Here is a 17498-nt window from a genome sequence, read left to right as displayed (position 1 = left end):
GTCCAGCTTTCATGATACAAGTACTGTAGAGCAATCTCTTTATTAGGTGAATTGAAAAATACTATTTCTTTTGGGTTTTTTTACAGTGCAAATACTTGTAATCAAATAAAGTGAGCACTGTACACTTTGTATTCTGTGTTTAATTGAAATCAATTTGAAAATGTAGAAAACATCCAAAATATTTAAAATTATATTGTATTGTTTAACAGTGCAATTAATTGCATGATTAATCACAATTTTTTTAATTGCTTGACAGCCCTACTTTCTAGACACAGAAAAGTTAATCTGTCTGGATCCAACCACAGTATTTCACTTTCATTAAATACTTACTATTTCTGATTATAAAGTTGAATTATTAGGAATATTATGGTATGATTGTGTCCAGACTCTTATTTTATACATCTGAAGTTTAAATTAGTGTTGAATTCATTTGACATGCATCTGGGGACAAAACTAGGAAAAGAGATCAACTATTTGAGCAATTTTTATATTAGCTGATGAGATTACAGTTACTTAAAAAGTTCAAGGTCAGGACTGGCCCTGTGGTTTAACATCATCTGAGAATCTGAATTTGGGTGTTAAGTCCAGCCTCTAATTCTATGGCACAGCAGAGATTAGAAGCATTAAAGGAGGCAACATGCTGAGTTCCTAGCCACAGGAGCACATTGTGATACATACGAGAAACCCATTTGAGTGAACGGTGGCATTGATGCATTCTGGAATAGCTGTATCTAATCCTCTTTGGTTGATATAATGGGATCCTTGAGGGGAAAAATTAATAGAGATGGGGAAAAAACATTTCCTGAACTGGGACAAAGTCAAAATCCTCAATTTTCACAAAATAAAAGAAAAAGTCTGAAAAAAATCAAGTCAGATCAAAATGGTTTTTTAAAAAATATTTCAACATCCTATTTTGACTGTAATGGGCTTCAATTTTGAAACAATTATTTCAGACAAGAACTGGAATCTTTCATTTAGAGAAAACATTGAAATGAAACATGAACAATTTCAAACTTCTTTAAAAAAAAACCGGAACCAAAATGTATGGAAACTGACCCTTTTCTGCAAAGAAATTCATTTTCAACAAACTGGTGTTTTCCCATGAAAAATGTTTTTTGTTAAAGAAAAAATAAGATTTCCAGCCAGCTCTAGAAGCCAGCTGAGGAAATGGGGAAGATTCCAGAGACCCAGTTAACTCATAACGGAATTATCTTTCACTATGGATGAGATTATTTACAAAAATACATCAAGAATTTTGGATTTAAATAAAATCCCCATTTTTGTACCAGGGATGTTCTTTTGGGGAAAAGTTGGATATGAATAAAAATTGAGTTTCTCCTCTAAATCAGGGGAATCCAGACCGAATATCCCCTCAGTCCCTTGCTACAGAGAGTCCCTGCAGTTTAATGGAAATCGGTAACATTCACTGTGCATGTGCAAAGGAGTGTGGTTTTTTTTTTTTTTTTTTTTGCAGGCGATCTAGGTGACAATAGAATTGCTTCCAGGTCTGTGTGGAAGTGAATCTGATTAGCATCTGTATGCAGGTAAAGCTATTGTGAGCACCAATGAAACTTTAGGTACAGTCACAACTGGGACTTAGACCTACGTTACTGGAATGCTAACATATGACTGAAAGCCTCGCATCTGGAAGGTATGGATGCAATTGTATTTATGAAATCCAATGTGGTTTCCCTGTCCTCCCCTCCCTGTACATTGCCTATATTTTATTATGAGAAATGGGAGAAAATTTTCTGTTAAACAGGGAAAGGAGCTCTGTGTACAAAGGCCAGTTAGGAATTTGTCTAATGGACTAATGACACTGGGGAGCTTAGGGGATGTACATGCACCCACTAGGACAGATTGCTTCTGTTGCTTAGGGATTGTTGCAAAATGGGTCTTTCCCCAGGCCTGAATTTGATTTGCATATAATTGGGCATTCTGTTAAGCAGAGTTACTTCTCATCAAAAGCCTGTGTAAGTGACACAGCCCATTTCCAGCTGAGGGCTGAGCAAACCATCTTGAATAAAATTAAGAATGGCCCTTAATCTTCATCAAAAACCAGAAACAAGCCATTCTGAAGTACAAACAACTGTTTTCATACACTCTTGGATGTTCTGGTAGATCTGTTTTGGATGAAACTGAATTAAGGTTCCAAAAGCTCTCCGAGGAAGGCAGGGAGAATTTCACATACTGTTCCAAGTCATATAAATATAGAATCTTAGGTTAATATACTGTGGGTCTCATTTCCCTCACTGAGGCCAGCATGTATTCAGAGTAACTCCACTGGAGTGAGTAAAGCTACACACCAGAGTAAGAGCAGTAGAGAAAGATAAACTGACCTTGTATCTAGTCTCAACCTTTATCTTTTGCTTAACTCCTGTCACCCATCCCTTCTGCTTGCTTCATTAGAATATAGGTGTTTTATGTGCTTGGTGACTGCCCGGAAAGATACAGTTACAGCCCCAAGCATCTGTTCTGGCTACACCACAGTGCAGCTATCTCCCTGAGCCTAGCCAACATGGAAATTATCCGCCCAAATTGCTCGCTCAGCAGACTCGCTAGCCAGCTCTCAGCAGTGAGCAGAGTCTAGAAGAAAACTGAGGCAGAGCTATGAAGAATTCTATATACCTCACTTGACATGAGGGTGAGGCAAGCCCAGCAGGTAGCCAGATGAAAATGGAAGATTTCTTCCTTGCTGCTATTTAAGAGCCATTTATTAAATGAAAGAAATTAAGGATAAAAATAAAACAGCTGAAAGAAACCCATAATAGGTCATTGGGAGCTGATAAATCTCTCACACACAGTGCTTCCAGCTGCCAACAAGATGGAAATACATGTTTAGATTTACATGAAAACACTAATTAACCACAGTAGGCACTGTTAATGTTTATGCAATCCACCTGTAATGCACTCTTACTGGGGTAGGTCGTTACCATATCAACTTTATTAGGCCTCAAGCAGCGCTTATTTTGAATGATTAATTTTTCTTGCCTGGATGAGAATAAGCATCGTCCAGATGCGACTCTTGCTGCACTATGGGGGGAGGCTGTTTAAAAGCTGATAGAGAAATTTCACTAATACTATTTCCTCTATGTGCTTGTCCGTAAGATATTAGGTCATTAGGCAAAAAAATGCCATCTCAATTGTGGCAGTCCTCTAAGGAAGAGCAAGCCGGGGAATATCTTGCTTTCAATGAAAATAAAGGCAAAACTAAGCAGCTTTGGCCAGATTCTCACCTGGTGTAAGTCAGCGTTGCTCCCAACATCTTGCTCCTACAGCCATACCCTTTGACAACAATTTCATTTGACCAGATGATTTCTGTGACTCCTTATTTTGCCTGACGCAGCAGCATGACAATTGCTTACTGTGTTGCACCTTGAAAAGGTACTGCACAGAACTTGCAGCCTGAAGCCACCATCACCTTCCTATGTCCAGGCTGCAGTAGGCAAGAGCTGTGCCCTCCACATTCAGGGCTGCCCTCCACCCCCTGGCATAACAGATAGGTACACAGGGCGGCTCCAGGCCCCAGCACGCCAAGCACGTGCTTGGGGCAGCATGCCACGGGGGGCGCTCTGCCAGTCGCCGGGAGGGTGGCAGGCGGCTCCGGTGGACCTCCCGCAGACGTGCCTGCGGAGGGTCCGCTGATCCCGTGGCTTCGGTGGAGCATCCGCAGGCACGTCTGTGACCGGCAGAGCGCCCCCACCCGCGGTGTGCCGCCGTGCTTGGGGCGGCAAAATGCCTAGAGCCGCCCCCGCCGATACAGTCAAAGCTGGGGACCTGTCTGCAAAGTTCATCTAGGCTCAGGTTTGAGGGCAGTTAAAGGAGAACAGGTCTTATTGTATGGGGTGAAGAGTTCCATTGGAATTCAGGGAATTTGATTCCTAAGGAAGTCATTTGTTCTCTGGATTTCCCTTTCATTTGTTTGCTGTTTTCAGCTAATTTGAAGAAATAAATACATACCCATTATTAAACAGTCAGACAACGACTGACTAGGGATAGTCATACACTAGCCTTTGAATTGCAGTAAATCACAGAAGCGCAGACTGTTACTGATTTCCTTCCCTATGCACACTGTTAGCCGATTGGCTGTATCACTAAATTAGAGCCAGGCATCCACCAATCTGATTGTCTAACGCCGGTTCAATTTGTATACTGTCCGCTGAGAACGGAAAGGGCTAGTCTCAATATCGCTGAGTTCGCCTGACAGATTTCAGAGGGCCAGACTGGGGCCCATAAGGTATCCCTGTATCACCTGCAGTATGGGTAGCCAGCACAGGGAACAGTGTAGAGAAAAGAAAGAACAGCCTCCATGGGGCTGCTACATCCCTTTCCATGCATGTAGCGGTTAGTGGGTGGGACATTCTCCCCACAGCCAGGGATAGCTCAGTGGTTTGCGCATTGGCCTGCTAAAGCCAGGGTTGTGAGTTCAATCCTTGAGGAGGCCACTTAGGGATCTGGGGAAAAATTGGTCCTGCTAGTGAAGGTAGGGGGCTGGACTAGATGACCTTTCAAGGTCCCGTCCAGTTCTAGGAGATTGGTATATCTCCAATTATTACCTTATTACCACTGGGGAAAGTAGTCTATCATATATAGGGCTGGTACAAGGATCTTCCCCCTGGAGCAGAGGGAAAGCAAGAAGCAGATTGTCTCAAGGGCACAAAACCATGACTGGCTCCAAATTTGAACCAATCCAAGTTTGTACATTTCTGTATTCCCAAATTGCATTAACTGTTACTCCCAGCCTACGGCATGTTCGGTTTCAAAACTGGAGAGTTATATTCTCTGCAGTTGGAAAGTCACCCCAGTGCAATGAGCCCACACCAAGCCCCATTTATCACTGAAGCCCTCAGTCAAGGCTCTCTATACTACAGTGTAGTTAATCTTTAAAAATCCAGCTGTTTAGAAGCAATTAATTTTACTCTAGGTTAATTGTATCCTACACTATGGTGTTTACATTTGTATACCAAACACTTTGAAGTTGATCTATTCCCTCTAGTTATTCTCTTATCTTCTAGTCTTTAAGATACTCAGATGTTCATGAATTAGGAGACTGAGTTTTCATTTGCCTTTTTTATTAAGTTTTGTTCTGTCCTTTTCTTCCTGGCATAGCTCACACGCAGATCCATTTTGCTGCTGTAATTGAGAGCACATCCTGTGAAGTCTACCCTAAGCAAGCCAAGACCTCCTCTTCTGGATTAATACACTAGCCATAGTCTTTGGATTGGCACCAAATGCAGTCCCAAGGAAGCTCACAGTGAGTTTAGGTACACTTCTGCCATTTTACCACAACATAATTATAGGGTGTTTCACTTTGGACATGAGTTGACCCACATGAAGAATCCTGAAAATATGTTTAGTTCACTAAAGTCTCAGTTAATCCTGTACATATACAGGATCTGCAGCAACAGACTCCTTGACCGATACCCACAATGGTTATTAGGCTCTAATTCAGAAAAGCACTCGAGCACATGCTTAAACAGCATTTAAACATGGGCTGAAGTGATTTGCTGAATTGGGACCTTAATGGAAGGGCTGATGCCACTGCTCTCTCCTCCCCCCCAGGCAATGATGCAGAAGATGGCAGGGTGTATTGTAAGTTGGCAGTCTGATTCAAATATGAAAAAGCAGTGGCAGCAGCAGGATACCAATATCAGCACAGAGTTCAACCAAGGGAACCGAATTCAAAGAACTGAACATTTGTATCATTTTTAGGATTTCAATTAACATAACTATCTGCAGAATGCTTTGAACAGTGGAGTCAGTGAAATACATTGGTCATGAGACTTTGCTTTTTCCACATTTATTATAGAATAAGAATCTATTAACTGATATAGGAGAAATAAAAAACATAAAACAGTCATGTAAAGCTTAGTTTCCTGCTAAGGAACAGTAGGAGACAAGACTGATTTTATGGACTATAGAGGTTCATCAGTACCAGGTCAGCCATAGAAGACAGGCAACTGAAAGATGGTGGAACAAGTGAGCTTATTAAGGCCCTGATCCTGCAACAGTATTGCCAATCCAAAGAAATCACTAATCATTAGTCAGGCCCCATAACTCATGAGACTGGCAGAACAGCAGGAGACTAAAAAACCCAAAAACATTTTTTTTATTTGCCTTCTGGTTTTTGTACCTTTAGGACGCATTCAGGTCACAGTTTCAAGCTTTTCTCTGCAACTCTGAGGGCTAGAAGCCTTTTTTTTTTTAAATAAAAGGGAAGCTGGATTTCTGACAATCACAGGATTCCAAGGGCTGGTGTATTAAACACAGAAAACCCCTCACAAACCTCCAAATATCATGAGACTAGTGATAACATTGTGAGGACTGGCAACTGCAACAGGGTTCACCTACCACCAGGGCACCTCCTCATGTCTGGTCTGGGGAATTAGCTCCTTCCAGGTCCAATATCCCCTTCTGCTGCTCATTCACAAGCCCTGTAACCTCTGTCTGCAACTCAGGGTGCTCCCTCTTGATGACTCAGCTGCTCTCTCTTCATGGCTTAGTGCTCCAGCCAGATCATTATGTGTCTCCCCACCCACCCCATCCAGGGTACCAAAGGATCTCTGGATCATCTGTGCTGTTACCTTTCTAGATTATCCTATAGTTGAAGACTATTGTCACTTTCCTTCAGGGCAGATAGGAAAACCCAGGCCTGCCCCCTACTCTGGATTCCAGCACAGGGACCCCCTGTTCAGCAGCCACAGTCTGCTCACTCCCAGACTCCGTTGTTATTTCCTTATGTTCCTTCCTACTCTTCTCCTCTAGCTCCCTGTGGCTAGTTCACCCCACTCAGGTTCTTGCCAGAATCACATACTCACCTAAGGAGCGACTATAGAACACATCCCCTGCAGCCCAGCCTACACTGGCTCATCTGAACTTCATCTTCTATTAGGGCTCACCTAGCCAGCCTAATTCTCCTACAGGTGCAGCCTATTAGCTGGGAAGGGGCTAATTAACCTATTTTAACCCTTTCAGGTGAAGTGCGGAGTGAACACCCCATCCCAGCAACACTGAGAATGTAAATCGGGGGCTATATTTAAAGCGTACAACCAAGTCTGTGAGTAACCTCTTTTTTAAGCATAGCAACAACTGAAGACTCTGGTTCAAAATTGTGATCTGTAGTATATATTGCATGTCCAAAATTCCACCTTAATAGCAATTCTTACCATAACTATCCCTGTCTGTTATACTGAAGTGCTGCATGAAAATATATCCTGTCCTTCGATATCATTGCAGTTTGTCTTTTCATCTCGGCAGGATATTTGGATTACTTCTGCTCATCCCTTAACTTCGTCTGAATTTTGCCATGTCCAAAAATAGACACTTCGTTTAGCTTATTGCTATACTTGCAACAGGTCTTAGGGACATATCACATGTGGAATAAAAGTATAATGTGCTCCTTAATCCTCAACCCCCCCCCCCAAATCCTAAAATAATGTTCTCATTTCCCCCATACCTCCTGGAGTACAAGCATTAGATCTCCAGGGCTAGCATTGCATTATGTCATAGATCTTCCAGTAGAAATGGATGGTGGTCTTGTCACAAAACCAGCTATAATAATATACCAAAATAGGTGGTGATAATCCAGCCATTAGTGGAGTGAATGGTACTGGCCTGTGTGCTAGTTACTCAATAACTAGCAATACGTGTGGATTTCCCCCTCCACAAGTATTGCATATGCTACTTGTACTGTTTAGTCTTGATCACATGAATATTTAGCAGTATTTCATGCTTGAGAACCATGGCACAAATCTTTCTCATCAGCACTTAAAAACATCGGTATCTTGGAGTATTTCATGCCCTGGTCTCAGACCTGCCAGTATTTGCAACTGTACTCATCAGCTCCAATGTACATTTTATTTCATACTGCTGAGTTAACCCTTCTGTTCTGATCAGATGCAAAGAGTGTTTTTATGTAAGGGTGGGGTTGGGGTGGGGGAAAGGTCCTGTTGTATCTGGATCCTTCAGTTGTTTACTTTCATTGGCCCCATTTGAGGCACTTCCCCTCTGATTATGGTGACCGTCAGAATTATAATTATGGCAGCAATATCTTAGCTGGATCCATGGGCATGGTGTTCACAAGGGGTATTTACTGTGTGTTACTAGATGAAGAAATCAGTCAACTGTCCTTGTACAGCAGCTATGTAATGGTCCTGTCTTGTCAATAACTCCTTTCATACACACTACTGCACCCTTTTAGATAGAATATGTCTTTTATAAAAGATCAACATTTTCTGTGAAATCTTAGTACTTTTTATGAGAAGTTTCATTTAGTCAAAAAACAATTTTCTGTCAAAAAACAGTTTCAATGGATAATTTTTCCACCAGCCCTAGCTGAGAATCTGTATGTGGGAATCTGTAACAGGGTAACAACATTGGAGAGAGAAATCAAGCCCAAGCTCGCTGTTCACTTAAACCTCCGATTCCAGACAGCTTCCCCATTCAGGACAGCTCTTGACTTTATCTGCTTGAAGTCAAAGGGTTGTCAATTTGAGCTTAAGTGCTTTCCTGAACTGGGCCCTTAGTCCCAATTCAGTTGCTCTCGATTCTGATGCCTTTGGATGTTAGCTCAAGAGCAGAGCCAGGCTCAGCTATTATCCTCTATCACAGTGTTTTCCAAACTTGAGACGCCGCTTGTGCAGGGAAAGCCCCTGGTGGGCCGGGCCAGTTTGTTTCCCTCCCCCGTCCGCAGGTCCAGCCGATTGTGGCTCCCACTGGCCACAGTTCGCTGCTTCAGGACAATGGGAGCTGCTGGAAGCGGTGGCCAGTACGTCCCTTGGCCCACGCTGCTTCCAGCAGCTCCCATTGGCCTGGAGCAGCGAACCGCGGCCAGTGGGAACCGTGATCAGCTGGACCTGCTGACACGGCAGGTAAACAAACCGGCCTGGCAGGCCAGGGGCTTTCCCTGCACAAGTGGTGCCCCAAGTTTGGGAAACACTGCTCTATCACCACTAATACAACCTTGGAAAGTCTGAATAGCACAGCTCTGAAACTATTGTCCCACACCAGATTTCTGGAGCATGAAGGTGATAAGGCTCCATACCTCAGAACATTTCACTGTGGCTTGGTCTACATTAGAAAGTTTTACCAGTAAAATGTTACTGCTATCACCACAGGCTTGCCTGCATCCACACTCAGATCTGAGTCCTGCAAACAAAAGCCTGAACTTTTGCTTGCAAAATTAAACCAGTCTTCAGACGGTATAATTCTACTGGCAGGATGCCTGTGTGGACGCAGAAGAACCTGTACGGACAAATATAGTCCTCCAGCAACAAACCCACAATGCAACAGTCCCTGCAGCAATGACCTCTCTGGTCAAAATTTTTAACTCTGCTGCCCCAGGGTCACAGTGACTGAAATCTGCCCCCCTGTAAAGCATGTTCTGGAAATACCTCTTTACCCGCCTGCCACCTTTACAACCACAGCTGTACAAGCATGGCTCCAGCTGAATCACGTGCTGCTGCCCAGTCCAGCAAAGAGGTGCTAGCGTTCCTTGGCCTGTCGTGGGAAAGCGCTGTGACGGCACAGCTGTGGAATTCCTACAGGAACAAAGATCTAGCTCTTGATATTGCAAAGAAGAGGCAGAAGCTGGGTTACAACATGGACAAGAACCAATGCTGGGCAAAGGGGAAGAAGCTGCAGCAGGTTTACCAGGAGCAAAGGAGGACAACAGAAAATCTAGCACTGCTCCCAACAGCTGCCGCTATTATAAGGGGTTCGATGCCACACTGAATCGGGATTGCACCCTGGACCTGCAGGCTGAGGAGAAGCTGAATGAGGTGAGGGATGTGGAATATGCAGGCCCAGCCAAGAACCAGTGGCTCTTGGAGACCCAGCTGAACCCAAAGAGAGAACTCAACACTGGGAAAGGGGCCTGAGGTAGGTGTAATTTACTGCCCCCCAGTAATGCACAACATACGTTCTTCAGAGCTCTTGAAACTTCAGTCTCCTCCCTTTTTCCTCTCCCTCTCTCAAAATGGCAGTGGACTCTGCAGGGAACAAAGGAATTCTGTTTTAAAGTAGCTGGTTTATTTTAAGAGCATGAACTGGCAGTAACAGGCAAAACTGACAGAAAGAAAACAGGAAAAAGCCATACTTTTGCCAGTACTTTTGCTGCCATTCGACATACACATGCCTGCCGGTAACCAAATCATATGCACTGCAATAGAAAAAAACCCCAAACCCGCTTGCATTGATTGTGTTGTGGAAAAATCGACCACACCTTTGAATTTTGGATCAGGCAGCCGGAGGCACTTTTATTATAGTACAAGCATGCATGCAGGGAGAGGGTTAAGCTCCCCTCTGCCTGTTACAAATTTTACCAAGCTTATAAAGGTTAAAACCGCAAATTAGCATTTACTTAAAAGTTCCTTATTTGGGAGTATCAATTGTACCATTAGCAAGCTACTTCAGTTTTCTCCCATATATGGTGTTTCCTTTTATTGTTTCTGGGCAGTTTTCGTTGGTGGTCTGCCAGTCTTAAGACCCTTTCTTTGTGGTTACATTATACAGGCTAAAATTCATAAAGCAATCTAAAAACAAGCTGAACACTCCTTTCTTATTTCCTTCTTTTGGTTCCTCATTTTCCCTGAATGCCCTCTGTACAGATAAACATATTAAAAGCAGAAATGCAAACCTTGGCTTTATATATAACAGTTATCTAGACTATAGGCCTTTGGGCCTAATACAATAAATGCTGCAAGCAAATAATAACCTATGCTGGACAGGTGGGGCAAATTTTCCCTATCATTCCCTCCTTTTTGATGCCAATATTTCCTTTGGCATCAACATATTAAATTTGGATTTGCATTAATTTCTGAATTTCGGAATCAACGACTTCGGTTTCCCGGGGGTTTTCTAAGGAGTTACATTTATTAACGGAAGGCATGTTTAGGTAATTATAAAAATGGGAGTCAGGAGAACAGGGGTCTACATCTAATCCTCTTAATGGGACAAGGGCTATTTAATGAGGGGGTTTTAAGGGCCATAAAATTCATTAACAATCATAAGCTTCACTTGCTCTTATACATTAAAGCTAACAGGTTTAGGACTAGGCAAGCAACAATAAATGCATCCATTACAAAAGCAACAATAACATAACCCCATACCAAACAATAATAATAAAACAATAACATTCCTATGGCAATTAAAACAAAACACAAAACATCATATTTTGTATATAAAATAAACCCTATAGGCTATATAAAAAGCATTATTTTTAATTTGATATATATTCTAAAATATATAAATTTGCCATTGAAGTTCAGAAATTTTGTACTTTTGGTAAGACTACAAACAAATTCTGGAACCAGTCAGGCACTAGGGTAATCCAGCTAAAGGGCATTTAAGGATCTAAGGGTATCTAAAGGATTAGTTACAAAATTACTCTTTTTAGGCCAAATACAATATATGACTGCCTGCAGCAGTGATAAGATTAAATGTATGTCTTGTAAATGGTGGTCTCTACAAGCACACAACTATCATTAGCTTAGAGAAGCAGGTGTCCTGTCAGGATAGTTTCTTGTTCTGTACCCTTCCAACAAAAGTTATCATTAACTGTGACAACTTCTCCTGGCTTCAGTTTACATACACACTAAAGCTGTGGGGGTTCTAATGGTGAGAGCGTCCATTGGTTTCCTATCCTAATCCAAATATTGTTATTTTACGAGCACTGACTATGAATTGGCTAGGCATATCAGGTGGCTTGATTTCCCAAATGTCTTGGTGAATCACCCAATCTTACATGCATCCTTCCCACGGGCCTGGCAGGATTTGGTATGTGGAAGCCCACACTTCCTTTAACCGGTCCATATGCTTGGAAGGAGCACTGTGAATGCACACACTTTTACCCAGAAAATTTCCAATTATGTCTCTATGACCACAGGTCAGATGGTACTCCTGAGATGTCTGTAAGGGCCGTGGGCCAAGCCTGGTGCTCAAGATCACTCTGAATGGCCATGAGCTGGTCATTCAGGAAATCCCGAACTTCTGAGCATGCCTGATCCCACTGCAATGCCTTCCCAGCATCAGAGACACGCTGGATCATACGGCTAAACACGCTTTGGGTGATGACACTAAGGGCAGAGATTAAATGCAGTTCTCCAACCCCAGCCCCGACCCCAGTGATCTGTGCCTCGGAAATAAATCTTGCCGCTTGTTCCAATTGTCCCAATCTGCTTTCATATTGATGGGGCTTATAAACACTCCAAGCGGAGGCAACACTAACTGCCCCTTTCCACAATGTGTTAGCAAGATCCCTCCTTTTTGTAGACTTACGAATCCAAACGCGTTGTAACAATAGTGGGACGGCCTCCCCCCCGGGAACAATTAGGATAAATGGCGGCAAATTGAAAATGAGTTAAAGGCAATATAAACCTAATAGTCCCTAATGTGGCATTAAGTATAGTCCATTTAAATCCCTCGGGGTCAATAGTTTCTAAGGTTTCATACCACAACTGCTGGGGGTGGACTTGGACACCCTGCTTGGATGTGGTCTTGTTAATAGTATGTGTGGGGGTCAACTGGATAAAAGTACATGTAATAAAATGGATATGTACAGTTCCCAAAGGTTCCCACTCCACTATCCGTTGATAGAGGTGGCCTTAAGCGAAAAAAAAATAATTTGGTTGAACAATAAGAGAATAAATTGTTAATAAGACAGGGCCTAGGCCATGTAAAATTGTCAAAGGTCATTTTCTTTTCCCGGTGGGGATGGGGATGGAGTGTAGGAACAATTTTTCTAGTTGGGGCTGATGGAAGAAAAGGTTTAGGTTCTGACAACAATTCGGGGATAGTTTGATATGGGTATGGTACTTGGCCAATTTTTTATATCATTAATGGTCAAAGGCTTAGTTCCCTTCTTTACCTCAGCCGACCGCGCTATCCTTTTCTTTTTTCTAGGGCTGGGCATGGCTTCGTGGGTGGGGTTGGTTTTGTTTTGCACAAGGTTGGTTTGGTCTTCCGTAGGGGGGACCTAAAGATGTTATAGGGATCGGGGTGACGGGAGCACTAGCTTTCCCTGGTATCAAAAAAACCATAAGGGTATCATAAAAATTTAAAAGCAACAAAAAAAAAACATGGTTACACAGATAAACCAAAGAGACGGCATAAGCTACTTTCGCACCATGGCTGATTCTTTGATTTTTACTCTGGGATCAGCCATTGCAATAAGTCTTTTAACAGATCGGAAATAAGTCTTTTCCTAGTTTTCCTTTAGAGTCTTTTTCTGAGGTTATATCTTGGCTCCTTTTCCTGAGGCTCAGGTGTTAAAGGGTTTTCTACTAGATTATAGTCCCTTTTAGTGAATTGGTCTTGAACCTCAGGAACGAAGGGTGCCGTAGTGGGATCCAAAGGTGGGGTAACCTTTTTACAGTGAGAGGCGTGGACCCAACGTGGGAATCCCTGGTACTTGACCGCCATGTGAGTAACCAACAGCACCTTGTGATGGCCCTTCCACCGAGGTTCCAGGGAGGATTTCCGCTGGTGCACCTTAAGGTAGACCCAATCTCCTGGCTGCAACGGGTGGCATGAAGTATCCGCAGGTTCAGGAAGGGTGTCTTTAACAAGTTTCATTTTCAGGTAGTTTTGGCTAGCTTCCGCAAGCTATTCTTCGAGATTTTGTAGTCTTAATTCACTTAGCTGTCCGGCAGTGAGGCGGCAAGGGAGAGGTTACTAGCACAATCACCTTGCTTGCTTGGAGGCTTTATTATGTCCTTAGGTGGAGAGGTTGTTTTCTCAGCAAGATTCAAAGGCTCAGTGGGTCTGTCAGCCGACAAAGGAAAGGTTGCCACATTTTTACCTTGTCCTTCACTCCTGCTGTTTAGAAGGAGCAACAACGCCAGAAGGAAGGATAGACCGATCATCAGTCGGAGAGCCATTACAGTGAGAAACATGGGCAGGTAGTCAGTTCTCGACACTTCACAGCGGTGTTGGCAATTAACAGGATTTGATAAGGGTCTTTCAGAATGAGGCCAGAGTAGTTTCTCACTGGTGGACCTCCATGTAGATTCAGCCTTCTGGTTTCAGCAAGCAGCAGAGCTACTGTATATAAAAAGCCTAACACATTTAATTAGTCTCTGGCAATAATTAAACATTGTGTTATGTATTAAATAAATGTCCATCTAAATCAAAGCCAGCAGGGCGCTGTTGATAGTTGCATTAGGTGCCCTGGTACAAATTGTAAAAAAGCTTAATTAGGCCTTTCAATTGGGAGTGGCCTTCAAAAGGCATGTTACCATACTAGATCTGTGAAGCTGCACATAACTTATTACAATTTGTCCAATATATTAAGTTCACAATCACTGTTGCTACTCACAGGTATGCCAAAGTTTTACAGCAGTTTTGGCATTTGTCTTTTTACAGAAAATACTTTACTAAAATTAACACATACTTACAATTACAACATTTAAACATATAATTAATCTAAATAATTTTCCTTTATAAATACCCTTACTGATTGTAGGCAAAACTGAGGAATTACTCAAATTACTCCCCATATTTCCTGTATTTGTTTTATAGACAGGTCAGGTTTTAATGGTTTTTTCCCTATCAATTGTAAGCTACATGCAAACCAATAAGTGACAATTCAAACTACATGATTTTGCAGAAAATGCTTTGTAAACTGGATGCAGGTTTTCAAGTCCAGAACACATTACTCACAGGCTGTGATTAGCTGCAGGAAAGTGGTAGAAATAGTGTGTGGTTAACAGGTGGGGAGCTGGCTTGGCCTGGTTCACATTGCTATCTGGCAGTCATAGGAGCCCTCTGCCCCCGGTGGAGGTGCCCGTTTATCTGTGCCCGCACAGCTTTCTGGCCCGCTGGGACAATTTCACTGAACTTTTCCCTCAAGTAGAAAGTGATCTTTGCTCAGACATGTCAAGGCAGAGCAGCCTAATTTCTCCTGTCAGAATAGGGCACCTTCCCCGCCACCCTGTACAGACCTCTCAGGGAGCATTGCTACAAAGGGGCTGTCAGTACGAAAAGCCCCAGGCAACCATGCCCCTTTCATTCAGAGCCGACGGACAATATGGAGGACTGCTTTGAATACACCTACACTGACCTGCACCTTGCACTCAAAGCACCTTGTACTTTCTTTTTTAATAGCAGCCAAATGTGAATGCACTCTGCCAAAATAGCTGTGTTGGCAGGAGTATTCTGGCAGAACTTTCAGCGGTAAAACTTTCTAATGTAAGCAGGGCCTGTTTGTAGACATACTTCACTGCATTAGTGTCTGGTTCCCATGCAAACCACCTTTTGATGTCGCTTATTCTAGCTCCAGTTTCTTTTCCCCCAACTGAAGTGTGTTTGAATGTTACTGAACAATAAGGAACTGCTTATGGCTAATTAACGACTAGCTCCAAAGTTGCAGAAGATGTTTAAAGAATGAATCCGTGTTCTTGTTCTTTTCCAGCAAGGGCCCTCGCCTCCTTCACCCACCAGCCTGACCAAGGGTGGATGTCAAGGGAAATCTCTCCTACCGCTCATTCTGTAAGTCGAGTCAGTTTCCCTCCTTTAGGGCCACAATATAAATCAGTTGCGTTAAGAGAGAGAGAATTTGCAGGCTACAGAAACTGGCCAGCAAACACTGTCCTGTGCTCAAGCCCACTTTACTCACACATTTAGATAATGGGGTTGGAGAGTCTCTGAGATGATACAGTGCATCAACCCTGCACTAACCACACCATTCTGAGCAGCATGGCTGGTGATGCACCTTGAGTTTAAAAGTCACACTGCCCCCCCCTGGAAAGCATGAACTGGCAATACTGCCATTATTGCCAGTAACTCCTAAAACTGCTGCAGCTGAAAGAGGAAATTTATAGGAAAAATGTTTGGTTTTTTTTACTATTTTTCCCTTTGTTTGCTTTGCACGAGTGACAGCACTGTGACTACAGGCAGTTCCCCTAACAGTTGTCTGGGTCTTTTACAGAGTAACAGTGAAGAGTAAACTATTTTAAAAACAGGAGGCTGTAGGGGCAGGTGTGGCAATTGGATTTTTTTTAACAGCAAACAATGGATTAGATTTCAAGTTGATGGTGCCCCTTTAACACTGTTTTCCTTGTAAAACCATAAAAACAGCCACTCTTGACTAGCCTCTCAGGAACAAACAGTAATGAGCTAAATTAACAAACATGGGCATCGCCACAGAAGAGCCAGACCTGGGTTCTATCTCCCGCTTTGCCTTCTGTCCCATAACATTTCCAGCCTCTCTTACCCACCAGGGTGCAATCCTGCCCATTGAAGTCAATGGGAGTTTTGCCATTGACAACAAAATGCTATTTTCCCCATGCTTCGTGATGCATGTCAATGGTCCTGCTGTTTTGACAGCATGGTTGTTTTGCAGGTGTACGATGATGGTAGCAGTAAGCACAAACCCGGATGAGGAGAGATGCAAACAATGGAGGCCCCAACACCAGAGCCTGTGTACGTTGATGTGGACAAAGGACTAACATTAGCATGTTTCGTCTTCCTTTGCCTTTTCTTGATCGTGATGATTATTCGCTGTGCAAAAGTCATCATGGACCCTTACAGCGCCATCCCAACTTCCACATGGGAGGAACAGCACCTGGATGACTGAAAGGGACACTGCGGGAAGCTTTCAGAGCACAACCTGGAAGGCCTTTTCATTCAGAGAAGGTGAATGTATATTAAACCGAGATACAGAGTGGTGCAAATACAGCGTATTGGTTACATTTTCTTGCACAGCAGGTTGTAAACATCATTGTGTCCCTATCTGATGGTACAGCCTATTTCTGGTATAACCTTCATATATTAACAAGAGAAATTATGATTGTAACTCGAATAGCACAAAAGCTTTCTAGGCAATAAGGCTCCCTTAAAGCTTCTAATATAAACCTCAACCTGGCATTCTTTTTCCTTAAGGAATATTTTTCTATATTGTTTCCAATAAATAAGAGGATGGATAGCTATCAGTACTTGGAAAAGCAATAAGGGCATTTGATCTTTCTTTGACAATGGGTTGCTTATAGTATGTTTGTCAGCTGTTTTTGTGTGGCTCTTAAGGCTATGAAAATCCCACACCTTATAGGTGTGCAAAGTCTAAGGCTATGAAAAATGCCATACCTTATTGGTGTGCAAAGTCTCCTGGGAATTTCTGCCCCTGGGATGGCAGTGAATGTAAGTACTAAAAAGGCACATACGGTGGAGTAGAGAGGTGTGCACAAACTTATTCCTGGCTAACTGAGTTCTAGGCACATACTTTCCCCTGCAGTATTGTGGAAATGTACTTCCAAGGGTCAGGATTATGAAATACACAAAACTTGTGGTGATTTTCAAATGAGCAGATGTACAATTGCTCCCCTCTTTTATTTACAGTTGTTAAGAGTCAGCCTTGCTCCTACCCATCTGGGTTGCACAAGATTAAAGGAACAAAGGCAAGAGAAGAAGAGACGTAACTCAGAACTAGCTACTCTAGATAAGATGGGATTATATTTTTCTACTGGTCAGTAAGAAAGAAGAGTATTTAGCAACAACTTATAACA

At 42.7% G+C, this 17498-nt stretch overlaps 1 protein-coding gene across 2 annotated transcripts; it reads left to right on the top strand.

Annotated features, from left to right (window-relative positions):
- Positions 1-1528: 1528 nt before the first annotated feature.
- On the top strand, positions 1529-16816 carry CTXND1 (cortexin domain containing 1). Of its 2 annotated transcripts, none has more exons than XM_044981259.1 (5): positions 1529-1651; positions 5110-5254; positions 6976-7057; positions 15410-15486; positions 16340-16816. In XM_044981259.1, exon 5 carries the CDS (start codon positions 16385-16387, stop codon positions 16571-16573), a length of 189 nt encoding a protein of 62 aa, XP_044837194.1. In that variant the 5' UTR covers positions 1529-1651; positions 5110-5254; positions 6976-7057; positions 15410-15486; positions 16340-16384; the 3' UTR covers positions 16574-16816. The 2 variants fall into 2 exon arrangements, with proteins under 2 accessions (XP_044837194.1, XP_044837195.1); XM_044981260.1 differs by having other exon boundaries at positions 5110-5264.
- The last annotated feature ends 682 nt before the right edge of the window (positions 16817-17498 follow it).

Source organism: Mauremys mutica, chromosome 11, assembly GCF_020497125.1.
Source record: "Mauremys mutica isolate MM-2020 ecotype Southern chromosome 11, ASM2049712v1, whole genome shotgun sequence".
In the NCBI taxonomy this organism is placed as follows: domain Eukaryota; kingdom Metazoa; phylum Chordata; order Testudines; family Geoemydidae; genus Mauremys; species Mauremys mutica.
Note: the sequence above shows the minus strand (reverse complement) of the source record. Positions and strands in the feature narration are given on the sequence as shown.

Coding starts and splice junctions, on each gene's coding strand:
- CTXND1 (XM_044981259.1), top strand. CDS start 16,385: ATGCAAACAATGGAGGCCCCAACACCAGAGCCTGTGTACGTTGATGTG.